Below are 19,016 nucleotides of genomic sequence, written 5' to 3' on the forward strand. Positions count from 1 at the left end.
CAAAAGTACAAAAAGGCAACAAGGAGCCTATCCATAAACTCCATAAAACTGACAATGAAAGGGCTAACATTTGCTTCTGACTTCAGAGCTCTATATATATCTCGCCACTGATGGACTTCGCTTCGACTTGTGCTCGCGACTCAACACCAGATTCACACTTAATGCTAAGAAATGTTGAATGTAGTAATGCTAAGGTGGTGCTAGTAGTCAACTTTAAAGCGCTGCAGGGTTTAGCTTAACTAAAGTACGACTGTCATTATCGAGAGTATAATCTCTGGCAGGAGGCACATGCAGAGTCTTGGCCACTCACCTGGCTGGATGGCGTTTCCGATGATGGTGCGCGCGTTCTTCAACTTACGCTCGCGCTCCTCCCTGGTGGGCGTGGGCTCGCTGACGCCGATCGTCTCCGTTTGGGCGCACAGCTGGTCGACCTCCTTGTTGGACTCGTTCTGGGCCTGCAGCAGCAGGGCTATCGAGTTCTCCATCGAACGGCGGGCCTCGTCCAGCGAGATCGAGGTCACCGAGTTCTTCGAGTCGCTGGCCTCCAGGGACTGCGACTGGGCATGCACCACGGGCGAGGCTGGCGGCGTGACCAGGGGCTGGGACTCGGCCTCCTGGGCAGCAGCCGCCGCAGCGGCCACCTGCTCCTGGGCGCGCAGCTCGCCGGGCGTGGGTCCTGCCGTGGCTGGCGGATTGGTGGCCTTGCGCTCGAACTCCTTCTTGAAGCTGCCCACACTGACGCCGGGTATGCTGAGCTTCTTGGGCTTCTCGGGCGCCGCCTGGCCTCCTGGTCCTGTCGTGATGGGTGGCGCCGGCTGGAACTTCTCCGCCGTCTCCAGGATGCGCGACTTGCGGCGCTCGGCATTGAACTTGTTCAGCGTCGACTCATCCTGCAGGCTGCACTTGCGCACGAATGGAGGCGCAGTCGCTGCTGTTGGCGCCACCTTGCCGCTGGCCGTGTTGGCACTCTCGTTGATGGCGTTGACCAGGTCGGCGGTCTTGTGCTTGTTCACAAACTTCTTGATCACCTTGGTGGCATCCTTCTCCTCGGGCGTCTCGGCCACGGCGTCTAGTTTGCCGCGCGTCGGCTGCCGGGCCACAGGCACTGGTGCAGCCGCGGTGGCAGCCGGTGCTGGCGTGGGTGCGGGCGTCGGTGTGGGTGTGGGCGTGCCAGAGGCATCTCCCCCCATCAGCTGCTCGCACAGGTCGCCCACCATCTGCATGTCCTTCTGCGAGAAGCTCGGCTCCATCGGCTTCCCCTCGGGCACAGTCTCCGCCTCCATAAGCGTCGGTGGTGCGGGTGCTGGTCGCATGGGCTCAGTCGGTGGCGGTGCAAGTGGTTGTGGCGGTGCTGCTCCTGCGCTGATCACAAACGAATTGTTGGCCGGCTTCTCCTTCTTCTTGGCCGTGGTTCCTGCCGCATTCTCGGTGGAGACGGTGGGCTGCAGCTTCCGTTTGGTCTGCACGGGGCTCTGGGCGGGCGTGATGGTCCTTGTGGGCGATGGCATCAGGGCGGCCTCTCCGCCGGCTGGGAAAACAGAGACAGACAGACAGAGAGAGAGAGAGAGAGGAAGAGAGAGAGAGAGAAGGGTGGTGTGGTTTAATGAGTTTTGTGGTTAAATGACTTTAGTTTCAAGTGGTTTTTCGGGAGACGAGAGTGATGGGTCGTGTATGGTTTGTGGGAGTGGAGGTGTGGCAGGTGGGGCACGGGGCACGGGGCACCAGTTAGTGTGTGGTTGGGGGTGGTTGTGTGTGTGGCAAGTTAGTCTCCGTTTATATATACACAAGAAGAAGAATCTCAGCGTGGGTTTTCTCTTCGGGGGTTCTCTGACGGGGGAGCATTCAAGCGGAGCATCTGCGACTGACAGGCGATTGATGACGTCAACTCACCAGCAACCATGTCCAGGATGCGACGCTCTGCCTCCGTGTTGGGCGGTCCCATGTCGCGTATGGAGCCCACCGAATGGGAGCGGGGCACACGCTCGTTGGCCGCCGCCTTGGCCGCTGCGGCCGCCCCCTCGGCGGATGGCACCACCAGTTGGTCCGCCGTGATGGCCGCCGGCGTCAGCGAGAGCAGCACATCCAGACGCACGGGCGTCTGATTGGCCAGATCCTCGGCCAGGTCCAGGCACGAGACATTGTCGTTCTCGTTGACCCACCAATGGGCGCAGATCTGCTCGATGGTGGCCCGTTTCCGGGGGCACACCGTCAGCATGTCCCGGATGAGGGTGGAGGCGCGCGACGGCTTCCGCGGCTCATAGTAGTCGCCCTGGCTGATCTGCTTGACGAGTCTTTTGAAGTTGGAGCCATCGAAGGGCATGGACCCATAGACTAGAGTGTAGAGCAGCACTCCCAGCGACCAGCAGTCCACCTCCGGTCCCTGGTAGGGTGTGCCCTCGACGATTTCGGGCGATGCGTACAGCGGGGAGCCGCAGAAGGTGCCCAACAGTCGGCCAGCATCGAACACATTCGACAGCCCAAAGTCGGCAATCTGCAAAGGAATCGTCGAGTGGTTTACATTTCAATGATGGCCTCTCTCTCTCTCACCTTGGCATTGCCCTTCTCGTCCAGCAGTATATTCTCCAGCTTCAGATCCCGATGGCAGATCTTGTGCTTGTGACAGTAGTAGACGGCGGTGGCCACCTGCCGGAAGATGCGTCGCGCCTCCTCCTCGTTGAGGACCTTCCTCTCGGACAGGTAGTCGTAGAGCTCGCCGCCAGCGGCAAACTCCATGACCAGCACCATTTTCTCTCGATTCTCAAATACTAAACAAGGACATAGGATAATCAGAGGGCGGGCTTTGGTGGGTTATAGTTGGGTAATACCTTCATAGATGTGTATAATGTTGGGATGATGCACCGAACTCATGATCTGCACTTCGCGCCTGATGCGCACCAGATCGGCCTCTGCCTCGATTTTGCATTTCTTGATGGTTTTGATGGCCACCTCCTGGCCGGTTTCCTTATTAATACCTAACTGCACCTTGCCATAGGTGCCTTGACCTAGTTTCTTAATAATATCAAATCTGTAAGGGAATCAATGGATCATTAATACCAATTCTAGTCGTGGAGGAGTGGAGAGAACTCACCTTTGTCGCAGCTTCTTGCGGTGATTGTTCATGCGGACATTGCCCGTGTTGCCAATGCCGCTCATGATATTGTCTATTTGATCCTGTGGTATTCCCGAGGGATGTGCCAGACTATTGCCCCCGACATCCATTTCGGCGGCAGTCGCAGCCGCTGCCGCAACAGATCCGGTTGCCGCTCCATTGGACGCCGCTGATTTCGTTTCGGGTTTGCTTATCACCATGACTGTTGTGTGTGTGTGTGTGTGTGTGGCAGAAACTGGAGCTGGAACTGCAACTGGGGGCTAGGACTGGGGCTGGGTCTTCTGTCGAGGCTGCTCCACTAACAGCCGATGCAAATTACTGAAAGAGAGAGAGAGGGCAGGGTATCCCGTTAGCACAAATGTCAACTCGTGGGACTCCGGGGGCACACGGCGGGGTCTACACAGTCACACGGCACTCATCCATCAAACGTTCAATCAAATGGCCAATCAATTAATTATCCACGAAGCGCGACGCACACACACGATGGGGCGAATGCAGCTATTTCTCTTGCTGCCACTCCGGCTATCCGGCTATCCGGTTCTCCGGCTCTCGGGCTCTCGGGCTCTCTGGTTGTGTGGTTGCGCTTTTACCCTCGGTGCCGCCAAAAAAGAAGAGGAGGAGCTGCCGAAAAATCTGCACTCGACCTAGATTTTAATTATGCCCAAGCAAGGCGATCCGTATCCGGGGCTGTTCGAACGGTTTTTGTGACGGAGAGTCGTGGGAAAACATGAGTATGGACGGATGGCCTGCTGTTTGCCAGATAGTTTGATTTTATTTCTATTTTCCTAGTTGTTTTTCTTGGGGGAGTAAGTACAGGCAACAGGCAATACTCGTTTACGGGGACATAATCGTTCGAATCGAGGCACACGTGTGTCTCTCCTGCCTCTCGCACTCTCTAACAGAGTAGCTTAGCAGAAGCAGTACTATTTTTCATGAACAAATCTCCCTAGGATAGATCTAGGGAATAAAGAGAGAGAAAGAGATTGCGTGAGGCAGGGGAGTCACACTTGAAAACTCGCCCTTTACTGCTAAGCTACTCCGTGAGAGAAAGAAATAGATATAGGGAGGGAATGTTAAGCAACTCCGTGAGAAAGAAATAGAAAGAGAGAGAGAACCGTGAAGCAGGGGAGTCAGTCACAGGAAATGGTTTTCTATACACTTGGAAACCACTCCGTGAGAGATAGAGATAGGTACGCCACTCCGTAAGAGAGAGATAGAGAGATAGAATGCCAAGTTATTCCGTGTAAGAGAGGGAGAGAGAGAGAGAAAGAAGGGGTGAGGCAGGGGAGTCGGTCGCCCGGAAATTGGTTTCTTTACACCTGAAATTCCGTCCTTTACTGCTAAGCTACTCAGTGTGAGGGATAGAGAGGGAGAATGCTAAGCTACTCTGTGAGAGAGCAAAGGAGAGCGGGGAGTCAGTCACGGGAAATTGATTGCTTCCCAACGCTCCCTTTACTGCTAAGCTACTCCGTGAGGTAGATCTAGCGATAGAATGAGAGAGAGAAAGAATAATATATACTTCTGGCTGTTACAAAAACTAAATACCCCCATTGTAAAACCCAGCTCTTGCCTACAGCTTCTGTCCAAGACCGTCTCCGCCTGTATCCACCCCACCTATGTGAAGGTTAAAGGTTCTACATAATCTCGTACTCGTAGTCGTAGGCTAAAATGTTGCAGTAATTGCGTTGTTTGCTTTGGGGCCCATTAGGAATGTTTCAGTTATGCAAATATTGTATTCCGAATATAATCGAACAGATCTCTCAGGGTTCCACACTCTTGATGAGATGCCAAAAGCTGTCAGCGGCGACAGAAGTGTCCCCCCTTCGGAGGACAGCAAGCTATTCGAAATATTCATTGGGTGATATTTATCAACGATTTTTGACAGCTTTCTGGGAGTGAACGAGCACTAACTATTCGCAGGTTTATTCCGAACCGAGGAATATATATGTATATGTATATGTGTGGAGGGGGGGACGTTTATGCAATTTGGAACGTCACGGCCGGCTCCACGGTCCCCCGGTTGAAGGGTCCCCCGAGTGTCTGGGGCTTAAAGTGGTCACTTGTGCTGGGCTCCCTCCCATCCATCCTTCCTTTCGCCTTTCCATTGTATTGTCTGAATCCAGAATGCGACACTATTAGAGGACTAATCTATCAGCCTTGTGGATGAGCAGAGCATCCGCATCCGCATCCCTAGCACTCCCCAGAGCCATGGCTTAAGCGCGTTTTGTCTCTGACAGTTATGACCTAGAAGCCAGGAATAGGAATAGGAAAAGGGAATAGGGAATAGAGGAAGGACTCTAAAAGGCATGAAGACCCCAACAGATACAGATACAGATGCAGACACACAACACAAGAGATAGTTGAAAGCCACTCGAGGCGAGAGTCAAAGTCTCCCTCACGTTGCCACTGCCTCAGCCTCAGCCACTGGCACTGGCACTGTTCCAATTATAAATGTGCACTTGATGGATAGTAAATTAAAGTGTAACCACAACAGAACCAAACCGAACCGCCGCTCCCCTGCTCTGCCACACGAAGAGGAACCTGGCGAGAGCCATGTGCAGTGCTTGCCACGAGTCGTCGCCGCCACCACAACAATAACAATGCTGGGACTGCAATTGTATCTTTAAGATACGATTACACAAACGAATGCAGCACGCGTGCTGCTTCCACCGCTGTCGCACACACATAAATAAGTGAATCTTTACACGCAATTATTCCCCCTCTTTGCTTGATATATAGATACAAAGATAGATACCCCCTCTTTGCTTGATGTATAGATACAAAGATAGATAGACCCGTATATCTCGGGACTGGGGGATAGCCAAATCCACATCCAAAATCAAAATCAGGGCAACGAACAGTCTTTAAAGTGCGCTGAACCCGACGACCGGCACTGCCGATGCCCGTTCAATTCGCATCTGCAAGATACAATAACATTGTGCGGCGTCCAGCCTTGCTTTCCTTCTTCCCTTTCTCTTCTCTATCTTTTCTTTTTTGGCACTCAGACAGCACATGTCATTGAGCAGCAGCTAGGGGAACAACTAGCTATGTGGCACGAGGCACGAGGCACGGCGGCAGATAAACACCAGAAGCAGAAGCAGCAGCTGCCCCTTGCCCATCGTCTTGTGCCTCTCGAGTCTCGAGCAAAAGTTGTTGAAATATCTGCGCTTGCTTTTCCGTCAGTTTGGAATTTTCTTGCATCGTTGTCGTTTACGTAAAGGGAAAATATTTTCTTACCTATACCCTACACGGGGCGGGGAGAGGAGGGTATCAACGTTTTGAAGGCCTGTTGGCAATGGAAAGAGCCAAAGGCCAGCTACTCAGCCACTCTGTGAGAGGGAGAGGCGAGAAAGCTTCTAGCTTTAAATTTTCTTCAAATTTTGTATCTATTTAAATTCTCTCGATTGGTGAGGGTATCTCAACGCTCGGTCTTGCTTATTTTTATATGTTTTTAGCTCATTTTTTTTTCCTTAAGTTGGGATAAGGAATAGCAACAATAAATTCCAGCCAGATAGGCAATGTAAATATGCAAATGAAAATGTTTTTCTGGGTCAAGTCGAGCGCGACATTTTGGCCAAGAAATATTTCTGACAAGATCTCTCCTCTGTCTCTCTGTCTTTCTCTGGAATACGTATGATTTTTGGTACATATATTTTATATACGATTAAATTTGTGTCCAGCCTATGGCCCAGTGAACAGCAGACATCAATCCAGGCGATAAATGTGCCATATAATCGAGAATAATGGCATGAATTAATCAATGGCCATAAAACTGACGGATGAATCTGCTGTTCATCGAAAATGGAATCAATTCAATGCCATAATTGAATTTCAGCTTGAATCGTGCCCCACAGCTGTCGATAGAGAAGGCGGTTGGAGGACTGTCACTTGATTGTGTGTGTTTTTGTTTCGTGGCGACTCCCATGGAGGTCGAATGTGAACAGAAAGGGCAGGAATTCCCATGCAAAATGTTAAATTATTTGTATTTTAAGGGAATACCGCATACAAAATTGATATTCAAATGCGAGTAATCCAATTTGAATGTAATTGTTTGCGAAATTCAATGATTTTCCCCTTTGTTGATGTATTAATATTTTCTGTTTGGTCTTCAATTAAATACATTTAATGACAGTTGCGAGAAGGAAAAGCCTCAGGAAAGGGTCTCAGCATTGAGCATGATTAATGAACACTTTCCATAGAAATTAAGGATTATATTATCTTTCGTTTCATGGTATAATTGAACTTGAATTGTTCTAATTAACGCCTGAGAAATTTGTCTTCCAGTATTGAGGAAACTGCCAGCCTTCTTCATAAATTTCTATATAGAGCCTACGGCAGGATATCAACATCCTTACTTGTCAAAGTCCAAGAACTTTGGACGTGTTTCTAGGCAGCTGCGACATTGATTGGCGGAAGCTCCTGGGGGGAAGGCACCTTCGGAGCATCTGTTGGGTCGCTGATTGTTGCTTGGCTTTAATTTGAATCCCTATCTTCCTCTCGAATGACTTTGGTTCGCTCTACAAATTTACCATAAGCGAATGGACCTTAAGACGAACAGAAATATTTTTCGGGAGCGTTTCGGAATGTTCTGGGTGGGATTTTCGGGTTGGAAAACAACCCAGTGAAACCAAATACTAAATCGAATGCCTTTACAAAGGGAAATATATAACAAGGGGCGCCCCATGCTATTTATTTACCCCATAAATCATGTATTTTACAAGCAAACCTCCTAGCATGCAAAATACCTTGAAATATCATCAAATCATACCGAAATATATACATAATTCTATTTAGTCTCTTGACCACTTCATATATCACAGCAATTACAATAATTTATTATATTAGAATAAATATAAATTCAGTGTCAAAACAATTTCTATCTGTTCAAATTGAATAATTCAAGCAAAGCCGAAAATATAATGCATAAGAGAAGGAATTTCAGCCGTCTACTTGTCGAATAAATAATAAGCAAAAATATACATAAATATATATAAGCATATATGTATCTGTGTATTTGGCTGTCTCCTGTGGCAATTAAAGCCAAACGACGAGCAATTTCAAGTGTCAATAAGTCAGAGAAGTCATCTTTGGCGCCCATCTGCGTTCAATGTACGGGAAACACAATCCCAGACTCCCATCCAGAGACAAAGACAGACCAAAAGCCAACCCAAATCAACATCAGCATTAATTGCGTTAAAAAAAAGAAATCAGACAATTTATTGTTTTCTTGCCCCTCTTTCTATGAAAATATTTATGCAATTTATCAAAATGCGAGACCAAAAACGGAAAGGAGGCGCTGTGTCCTAGAGCTGTACAAGTTCAAAGTTCAAAAGGTTTCGCAAGCCAAAACGGAAGGCAAGCGGAAAAAATAAATAGAAACGATCAAACAACAAATAATTAAAATGCTGCCAAAGAAAAAGAAAAACCCACAGACCAGCATTTGTTTTCTTTTTTCCCTAATTCCGGGGTACTCTTTTCGTGTTGTGTTTGCAAACGGCAGAAAAGGAAGCGTTTCCGATCCATTAAAACCGTTCGAGTGGTTCCAGCTGACAAAGATTTTTATGACTAGAATATAGTTTATTGATCCCCAAGAATTTTGACTATATTTTGAGCTTTGAAACGTCCCATTTCTGCTCCGAAATGTGGAGATTAATTTCTTTCTGTTCCCTCAAAAGGGAAGCCTTTCCGTTTACCTTTCTGACTTTAAGAGTCCTGTCATATGTCATAATCATATTATCTTTTGTTATTTCTATCCCTGGAAATATCCCTTAATATCCCGATAATTGCTTGGAATATTTACCAAAATATTCTATCGTCAAATTTTCTAAATACTGTTTTGTTTGCTCCTCTCCCATAGTGCCATTTGCTTTAATATTTTTAGTCCATACTTAGCAGATAATTGCTAAATAATTAAATGAATATTTCACGCTAAGAAACCAAAGACATTTCAATAATATAAATCTGAATTTCTAGTGTGGCTCATGATGAAAGTGTACAAGTTGGTCAGCTCCCGCAACGCGGTCTGTTTTGGGGTCTTATTTTATTCTTCTGTGTCTCTCTAGCATCAAACATGTCGTCAGAGCGCTAACTCTAAGTAGTGCGGAGTGTAAAATAAGACCCGAAAGGGAGTAAGCGGACCACCTTGGATAATTCCATCAAGGTGTGGCTTTTCGGGTAGCATTTCGCTCTACGAATTCCATGCCTGTCTAGAGAGAGCCATAACCATCGCGGCTCTCTTCGGCCTCTCGCTTTTCTGCTAGCAAGAGCTCATGCTCTCTTTTGTGCTTCCTCGTTACACATCTTATTTATTTTTTATAATTATTATTTAAAGTATTTTTGAATTATAGTTATTTATATTTACAGGATATCTTACAGTCGGAAAACGACACAACGAGATTTAGCATTCTGTTTTTGTGTGTGTTTCGTTCTGTTAATGCGCCTGTGGCTAAGCACAAAAAAGCAAGTACGTCCAAAAAAAGAAAAAAAAAAAAAAAAGGAAAATATTAAATAAAATAAACAAGCCGGCGAAAGGAACAAGACATGTCAAGCATTTCCTTGGCTTGCACAAAAGTTGGGGCACCACCGCACACACAAACACATAGAGAGAGAGAGAGAGAAAGTAAAGCAGCAGAGAAAGGAACCGCCGTGCAATGAACGGCCTCCTTCGCTGTCGCTGTCGCTGCCTCGGCATATGCTGGAAAAAGTTTTTCTAGCGTTGAATTTTCCAACCGACAACAAAACAGAACAACAACGTCCGTGTGTGTGCCTCTATGTGTGCGTGTGTGCGTGTGTGTGTGTGTGTTGGGGGAAACGCAAATTTAACGCCTCGCCCTTTATGCCGGTGGAAAAACAGCCACGGGCCAAAAGTTTTCATTTACACTCGCGCACACGGGGGAAATGGCTATCAAAGGCTTCGGATCAGACGAAAAGCATCTGCGGCAATCATATTATGAGTTTAGCGCCGAAACTATCTCGCGGATAAAACACAACACGTCTGCAAATTAGAAACGCATACGTTTCAAAGTTTTCAAATGGCAAAAGAGATACATTTTCCCTACATGGAGTTTCAGGGGTCTGTTAGTAAGGGAATGGTATATTAGATAAACGCGACAAGAGGGTTTTAATATAATATCTAGCTATGTGTTGAAGCACATGTCCTAAAATATGATTAAAAATAGTCATGAATGGGTTTTATTATTGCAGAAATCATCACTAAATAGAGATGTATTTATTTCCAGTTTTTACTCGCTCTTTTTCTTCAAATAATAATTTTGCTAAGCTACTCTGTGAGAAAGAGAAAGTAGAGTAGAGTAGAGTAGAGTAGAGTAGAGCAAGCTATGTAGTTTCAAAGCTCTATTAGTTAGGGGTTTGTCTTTTAGTCAGATATAAACAATCACACCTTAAGAAGAGAATACATCTATCCCCAAACCCAGAGACATGAAAATGGTTCAAAAATCGTCAAAAATTTTAACTAAATATATCCAAATATATACCCAAAACTGTGCCGGACTTAGCTGTTGGCTAATTTAAGAGCTTTTCCAGCGCGATATTCAAAAAAAATCCGATATTATCCGATAAGTTAATAATTTTTCTATAAGATTGGCTAATTTTGAAAAACGTGACTTTATTGCATTATTTGTAAAAAATTTTTAGACGAAAGATGGTCTTCAATTTGTCGTACAAAAGTTTCATTTCCTCTTTTTCTTCACATAATTCAACTCTATCTTTTATTGTGTTCCCTTTCTAGACTAGTTCTAGACTTCTTCCTAAAAATACTCGCGTAAGAAAGTACTCGATTTCCCACTTTGCTTTCCATAACTTTCAAAAGGTCTTTCATTTCTTGCGGGGGGTTTGTATTTAACCGACTAGAAGTAAGCCTTGGGCAAATGTGAGGCCTTGCAGTTCTCCGATTTTCTACACAATTTCAGTTCAATTGCGAAATAATACATCATCAATTATGAGGCGTCTAGTGCGTGGGATTAAACAGCTGCCAATCAGTAAAGCGTATTAATTTTAAATTAAAACTTAATGCAACGCAAAACGATGCAAGTAGCGGCTGTCCATGCCGTGTGCAATAAATAATTTAATAGTTTTATCATTACGGATAACTTGATTATTTTGTTTGAAGAATCGGCAATAAGCTGCAGTTTAGATTTATCCCAAGGCTACGCATTTCCTTATTGTAACAGTGGAAAAAAGTAAGTTGTAAACTGCAATTTTAAGGCTTTCAAACTATCACCTTTGGCTTTACTTTCTTGTACATTAGCTGTACTTATTTCTTGTAATTACAAGTATTTTAGAACTTGAGGATTGTTCCTCAAAAAGGTACAGTGTCTGTCTGTCTGTCTTGGTTAACGCCTAGATTTCAAAGGCTCTAAGAGGTACTGAAAGAAATGTATCTCAAATTGGGTAATGTTTCCCATCGATAGCTGGAATATTTTATATTCGATGGGAACAGAATAGAGGTAATCATAAGATTACATTTATCGTGTATCGTGTATCGTGTATTACAGTGTCGCGGCCCGTGTGCCGCCACTTTCTGCCTCTCATTTGTTTCCTTTCATAGGCCATGTCTTAAAGGCTTTCACCCAATTGTTAAGCTACTTTTTTGCTGCTGCGGACAACACTCTTCCTTGTTCCTTCTGCCTTTATCATGGAAAAGTGTGGTGTTCTTTTTGCCAAAATGCAACCACAATTGCAAGGCATACTCTCGTCTCTTTGGGTGCGTTCTGGCTCTGGTTATGGTCTATCATCGGCAAATTGTGTAAATTTGGATATTTCTGTTTGCTCTGGCACCGGTTTTCCTTGGGTTCCTTGCTGGCCGGCTATAGAGCTTTCGCCATTGCCGTCGTCGCCTTTTGTTTGACACTTGAGTGTTGTGACATTGTTGCCATTGCCACCGGCGGCTTCTTGTTGACTGACTGACTGCTGTGTCTGTCTGTCTGTCTGTCTGGCAGTCCCCTTCACGGATATTGCATACGGACGGACTGCTGTGATATAAATGCCTTGCCTAATTGCCATTTGCCGTACAACGTTTTGTGCACTCAACGAACGAGACGAAGAGAGGCAGAGGCAGAGGCAGGGGCAGAGGCAAGTTTACTTACAGGCCACTCTTAATTATGAGCCAAGTGTCGAATACATGTGCCCTGATGGATTATTAAAGGGGGGGCGGGGGCGTGGCATCCGATGGGACACAAATTGAAAGTTCCTTTGACAGCAGAGCAGAGCAGGACGACCCGAACGCACTTTAAACTGATGATTTGAATGACCTTTTTAGCACATTGTGGAAGATGAATAAATGCACATGTTTTTACATGTTTATAAAATGAAATTAGCAGTTGGATTATTCCTGAATTTAAAGCCAATAAAGGCAGATATTTGCTGGAGATACCTCCATGATTGTATCTGACAGGCAATGAAAAGGTATTTTGCAATTTTCCAAATTTCCCAGAGATGCGGAAATTTCTAAGAGAGAGAGAGAGAGAGAGAGAGACGAACATTCCTGCCTCGTAGTCGTATTTAAAAATCTCGCATCTCCGCGTAAATGAAGAAAAACAAAATTAAAAGAAATTTTTAAAAATAACTTTTAGCTAACACGCAAGAGGAATTTTTATTTGAGCAAAAGACCAGAGAAAAATAAAAGCATCTCAGCATTTGAGCATCTGAGCATCAGTAGATACAAAAACATACCCCAAAAAAACACCAAAGAGCATGCGACGAGTATGGGGATCGAGGGAGGGTGATGGGGATGGGGATGGGGGATGGGGATATGGTATGGTATGGAACGAGGAAGCGGCAACACCGAAACGTATCTCTAGAAGAACGCAGCAGCAGCAACACCAACCATCCACATTCGTCGTCTTCTCTATAGATTTCTTTCGTTTTTCGTTTCGTTTTCGGGATAACGATGGTATTATAGATACACACACACACACACACACACACGCACACACAGAGATCAGATCAGAGCAGATAGTATTTGGTATCTCCGTATCTGTCTCTGGTTTTCCTTTATTTTTTTTTTTCTCACATTTATTGCCGTTTTTGTGTGCTGCAATTTTCACGACCAGCACCTCACACACGCACACAAATTTTCACATTTCACATTTGACTTTTGGTCAAAGAATCTCTTCTGTATACATATAGATATATCTTTATACCATGGGCATATATCCGTGCACATATATTCTATATATATATGTGTGTGTGTGATAGGTATATACTCCTATATATATATATGTATCTCCTCTGTGTATATAGGTACTATAAGATAATTCGCGCACTGGCTTTGAGACGAGATGTGATGCCTTGCTCGCGTTGCTCTATGCGCTCGACTGACACGGCGCTGAAAAATTTTCCTCGACTTTTTCCGAGGAAAATTCGTATAGGAGGAAAGCGCTGACTATCGCCGCTGTGCCTTGCCGGTACTCTTTTCGGGGGCCCATTGTTATCCTAAAAATAAATGCACTATTCTCTGCCCAATCTCACGATCGCACTGATCTCTCTCTCTCTCTCTCTCTCTCTATCTCTGACTTCTGGGGCCGCCCTCTGCTCTGGGGCTCTCTCTCTCTCTCTCTGCTCTGGGGACCCCTGCTCTCCCTCTCTCTCTGCTCTGGGGACCCCTGCTCTCCCTCTCTCTCTGCTCTGGGGACCCCTGCTCTCTCTCTCTCTGGCGATTGCTCACGTGTCTCGTAGCTAGGCGCGTGCCACGGATGGGGCTCTGGCTCTGGCAGGCAGACCGAAACGATCGCAATCACGATCACTGCATACACATATGTACACATGTATCTAGATACTTCTGCGATTTGGGGTGTCCATAAGCCAGATGTATGCGTGTGCGTGTGCCTCTGCCTGTATATATAGCCCCTATGTAAACAGCTGCCGAGGGGCTGTGGGAGGCAAACGATCCATTGATTTATTTAGACATAATTTCCTTATTTTCCATCGTACACAATATTATATGGAGCACATGTGCAAAGGTCATCCCCCAACAAAAGAGTGTGAAATTGGGTAGCATATTCGAACCTAGAATATCCAGGAATATTAGCCATAACAAGGCACACAAAGAGAGTTCGACTACAACTCATTAAGACTGCCTTCTTCATTTATAAATCAAGGCAATTAAAATCTTAAGAATATATGCATTTATTCCAGGAACCGCACATAAGAATTATTAATGAAAATTTTAACTACATAAATCAATGGGAAGGAGATACACCAAAATTCATATTTTAATCATATTTAGCGATATCAAAAAAGGCCCAAATTTCATAAAAAAAAGATTTAAATTAAAAAAAAAAATTTTCAGAATTTTTACAAAGTATATTATTTAAAAAAAAATAATTATTTCTGATTTTGTAAATACAAAATGAAATAATATTAAATTATTAAAAAAAATATATAAATATATATATTTAATTTTAAGAGCATACAAGCAAATAAGAGCATTTTTTTTATTAACGGAGCAGGTTATGTTTCCTTTTAATAATACATATTGTTGTTTGCTAACAAATAAGAGCTGTTCTTATTTTAAACGATTTTTAAGATCAAAAATAAAATTTAATTGAATAATTGTTAGACTGAAGTTTTTATATTATAACACTTTAATATTTACGGTAGCTGATTTATTCCTCTACTTACAGAAAGTTATCTAAGGGAATAATTCAAAGAAAGAAACATTTTTAACACAATTTTTTAACTTTTAGGTTTAAAAAATATAGAGTTCGGAGATCCGTTAATAACTATGATCGTGACGCACTTCGGTGGGTTTTCCTTGACATATCGAAAGCAAGGATCAATGCTTTAATCTATTGATAAACCTTGTCCCAGGTACAACCCGACCCTAGTCCCAGGTTCACTGCCTCCTGTCTTGTAAAAGAATGCTTTTCTGAGAGACCATTCAACCATTGTCATTGTCTTCAAGGCAAACCTAAAGCCTAGTCTAGAGGCAACCCGTTTGGAACCAAATATTTCGAAGGGCTTTTAGGGCTTGAAACCTAAGAGGGTTTTCGTCTTTATGCTTAAAAATCCATAGATCTTAGTATAAATATTAAGACCTGTCTCCATAGTTTCTACATTCTGTACGATCTCAACTTCCACAGAAATCTCTGCTCTTCCATATGCCCAACTATGTTACTAAAACGAAGTGCATAAACATTCAATGCTGCTGCCATCGATAGTGTGTTCTTTCCACTTCGAATATTTAGTCAGTCAATGTTGAAAGTACCCAAGCCATGCCCCCTGCCCCCTGCCCCCTGGCCACCCGACACACTTTGAGTCGAGTGTAACATTGTTTTCCCTTTCCATTCCCTGTATGGGTGTGGAGAGGGTCGGGGGAGCTCAGAGTTCTTGTCTATCCATCAAGCAGGGCAGGCAGTCAGGCAGGTTGCCTTGGTACGAGAGTATTACTCAATGTACAGCTGGGTGGCCAACAGCATTAATCAACAGAGTCAAAAGCATGTAAACACACTGCCACACTGCCACACGGCCACACTGCCACACGGCCGTAGCAGACGGTAGGACAGTGCGAAAACTATGTCTGTTCGTGTGGCTCCTCCATAGGTCTATCCATCTACTACAAGACCCCAGCACAATGGCAGACCCCTGTCACTGGGGCCCTCACGGGGAGACTTGGGAGACTTGGGAGACTGGTTACTGGAACTGGCATTCGCATACGGGTGAAAGCATGCAAAATATTTCCCAGCTTATCAACGTTGAGTAAACAGCAGCCGTCCGCCCAGAAATGATGATGTTGCTGCTGCTGGAAAATCAGCAAAAAGCAGCATAACTGCATTAGATAACCCTTTAAATGCCTGTTCAAACATTAAATATTGCATTATGGGAGAGTTTATCACCTTTTAGTCGATGGCTGGGCAAATATTTGTGCGAAAGAGCGGCCATTTCCGTCATGTATCCCATCCGTTGGGGAAGCGGCAAAGAAATGGAGCCTGCCTCCGAGCCAGGCAAGCCGGGGTAATGTAATTGGAAGGCCGGGACTAGGAGCCACAGCCAGGAGAGCACAGGACAGGGCAGGACAGGGCAGGACAGGCAGTAAGTCAAACCTTAATAGTGGCACAAAGTGAGCTTATATAATTTCCGCACGCCATTCCTTCTTCACACAGACACACAGATACCCACAGATACCCACAGATACTCACGCAATACGAATGTGTGTGTGTGCGTAGGTGTTCGGCAACAAATGATCGACCTAGTTAAGACCTCGCCTTTGCCTCGTTTTCGCCTCATGAATGCACTTGGCGCTGCAACAACGACGAAAAGTCACTCAAAAAAAACAAAAAATAAAACAAAAAAAAAAAAAAAAGGAAAGTGCAAAAGTTGCATGCCAAAAGCGTCGCCAGAACAACAACAACAACAGCAAGTACTGCAAAAATCAAAGTGTGGGAGGGAGGATGGAAGGTGGGAGGTTGCAAGGGGTGGCATGAGGGTAAGGTTGAAGGGCCAGACATGTGCGTGTGTGCCTGCCTTTCGTGGGCTGCGACGCGACATTGCTGGAATTTTGTTTTCGCCGCCAACCGGAAATGCCATTTTTGCCGACTGCTCAACTTTTTACTCTGTGTTGGTTCAATAATGCCTAAAAGACTGCGACTGGGACGGGGTCCGTGTAACCGAGAGTGTTGCCCCGCACGTCCATGCATGGGCACAGTCGCAGTCGCAGTCGCTGTATGGAAGGTATGCTCATGAATCGCCAACTTTCGCTCGAGTCGACAGCGCACGCATACTTAAAATAGTTTACCATAAATGTATCATGACTGGGACAGAGGAGGAGGAGGCGGGGGAGGAGTAGAGGAGGATGAGGCGGGGGAGGAGTAGAGGAGGGCAAGAGGAGGTTATTAAAAGCTCAGCTCAAATGGAAGTTGAAAACTTTTCCCCAACAGCAGGGGCACACCTACCATCCATTTTGGCCACCCACTATGCCAACAGCTCTTTTGCTCTTTTGGGAATACGAATCCGAATACGAATGGAGTGCACAGTGTACACTGTACAGTGTGCACACTGCACACCCTCTCTTCCAGCCAAGGGGTTCGATTGGATTGATGATTGGTTTGTAAAGCACAAAAGATCGAAATTGCAACTACACAATCTGCTTTCCTATTCAAACAGATCTAGTACAAATCTGTTCGTGTTAAGGACTTGATCCCTCTAAATCAGCGATGGGAACTGCCTTGCTCAGAGATTTATTCTTCGACAAGCGACGACAGCCAGAAGCGCAACAGAAAAGTGCAAAAGAGAATGCTCTAGAATTAAAAACCAAAAAAAAATACATGTCATGTGCATGACTAGAGACATTAATGCTCGTTTCGAGCCCTGCCTATAGAGCTTTCCCAACTTCAAAAAGCCTGCACACTGCTGCTCCAAATTACGATATTCTTCTTTGATCTAGAAGGCATAGCAATGAATCTTTTGCCATATTCTACGAGTAGAACAGGACTCTCAAAAATCATAGTTTCTTAAGTGTTCCACATCCAAATATTAACCAAATCGAATGACATTACTATAAATATCACAGATTAAACTCCTTCTACGATGAATCGTCATGAAAACCAACGTTAATCCCCCATGAGGGTATCCAATATTCCGCAGTCAAAACCTGCCTCGTCATACATTCCTTTTTTGTTGTTTCTGCTTCCATTTCATCTGACGCCTTCATTCATTCCGTTGCACGTGGCAAATTTGCTTGCATGTGAATGGGCAGACGATGGCCAGAGGATGGATGGGTGCCTCCCGTACACAATTTAACGGCAAATAATGGCCTTCACGCACCTGCCATGTCTGTGTGTGTTTGTTTTTTTTTTACGTTTTTCTTTATTTTAATTAGTTTACTTATTTACAGAGTATGCCAGGTACATACTCGTGGGGAGGTTTTGAGGGCGTAGGCGTAGGGGTGACCGTGAAACATTGATTAGACGAAGCCACAGGGTATAACGCCACCTGGCGGAGTGAGGGAGATACAAAGGCCGAATGTTACTTCGTTGGTGGGAAGAAAGGTCAGTAATGGGCAGTCTTATACTTTTATTTAAGCGGAAATATTTCATGAAATCATAAAACTCCATCTATAGACCCCCAAGTACTGGGTATGATAGTGTCGCTATACGTGTGCTCCCAACGTTTCGACTGGGATAGACCGTTTTGTTGTCCGCTTTTAAAGCATTCTTTCTATCATCACTCTTTCGGACATATTTCATGTCCGTTTTTGGACATTTTTCGTGTCACGTGTGTGTGTGTGTGTGCCCCTGTGTCATGTGAGGCAATTTACACGCTCTGCGTAATTGACTTTGCATGAAATTGAAGTGGAGCGGAGCACTAGTCTTGCCCTCGAGGCTAATTGTCAGAGCAAGGGCTCGGGCCCGGGCCTGGGCCTGGGCCGGTCCTGTCCTGGCCCTGCGAAAATGGGACATAATTAAATGACTGGCAATTTACTCGCACAATGACAGCATCAGAGGCGTGAATATCAGGATATCCTGTTTTGCTCAGCGACAGCAAAGACTCCCTTTCAGGGGGTTCGTTCATTGAGTGTGATTGAGTGATTGGTCGTGTGATTGAGTGGATCTGTTGGGCGCTGACTGGGCGACAAGTTTCTGCCCTGGAGAGCATAATTATTTTGTGATTTGCTCACTTAATTACACAACTAAAGCACTCTCTGCCAAGAGCCACATCAACAGCAACAGCAACAGCAACGACATCTCGGTTTTCCCTCATTTACTTAATTGAGTTGTCGTTGACGTTGGCCAATGCCGTTCGTTGTTGTCGTTGCTGTTGCCGTTGTGCGGTGCTCCATTTTTGCTGCGTTTTGGGCTGGTTTTCTTTTGTGGCAACCGCCGTCGCGCTGGTCCACGATAAAGGTGGGCGTGACGACGCTGGGCGTGGCGTGGCATTCGTTGTGGCGTTG

At 45.2% G+C, this 19,016-nt stretch overlaps 1 protein-coding gene across 5 annotated transcripts in view; it reads right to left on the bottom strand.

The window, feature by feature from the left end:
• The window catches only part of LOC6587836 (flocculation protein FLO11), a 55,695-nt gene that overhangs the window by 14,679 nt on the left and 22,000 nt on the right, over positions 1 to 19,016 (bottom strand). For all 5 annotated transcript variants that reach the window (XM_026991125.1, XM_026991116.1, XM_026991108.1 and 2 more), the window contains exons 2-6: positions 3,089 to 3,427; positions 2,826 to 3,025; positions 2,548 to 2,765; positions 1,891 to 2,491; positions 311 to 1,528 (exon numbers count right to left, since the gene is read on the bottom strand). In XM_026991125.1, the coding sequence (XP_026846926.1) occupies positions 311 to 1,528; positions 1,891 to 2,491; positions 2,548 to 2,765; positions 2,826 to 3,025; positions 3,089 to 3,309 (2,458 nt within the window). In that variant the 5' untranslated portion in view covers positions 3,310 to 3,427. The remainder of the gene's footprint in view (positions 1 to 310; positions 1,529 to 1,890; positions 2,492 to 2,547; positions 2,766 to 2,825; positions 3,026 to 3,088; positions 3,428 to 19,016) is intronic.

This window comes from Drosophila persimilis, unplaced genomic scaffold (assembly GCF_003286085.1).
Source record: "Drosophila persimilis strain 14011-0111.01,24,50 unplaced genomic scaffold, DperRS2 tig00000000-arrow-pilon, whole genome shotgun sequence".
NCBI classification, from domain to species: Eukaryota; Metazoa; Arthropoda; class Insecta; order Diptera; family Drosophilidae; genus Drosophila; species Drosophila persimilis.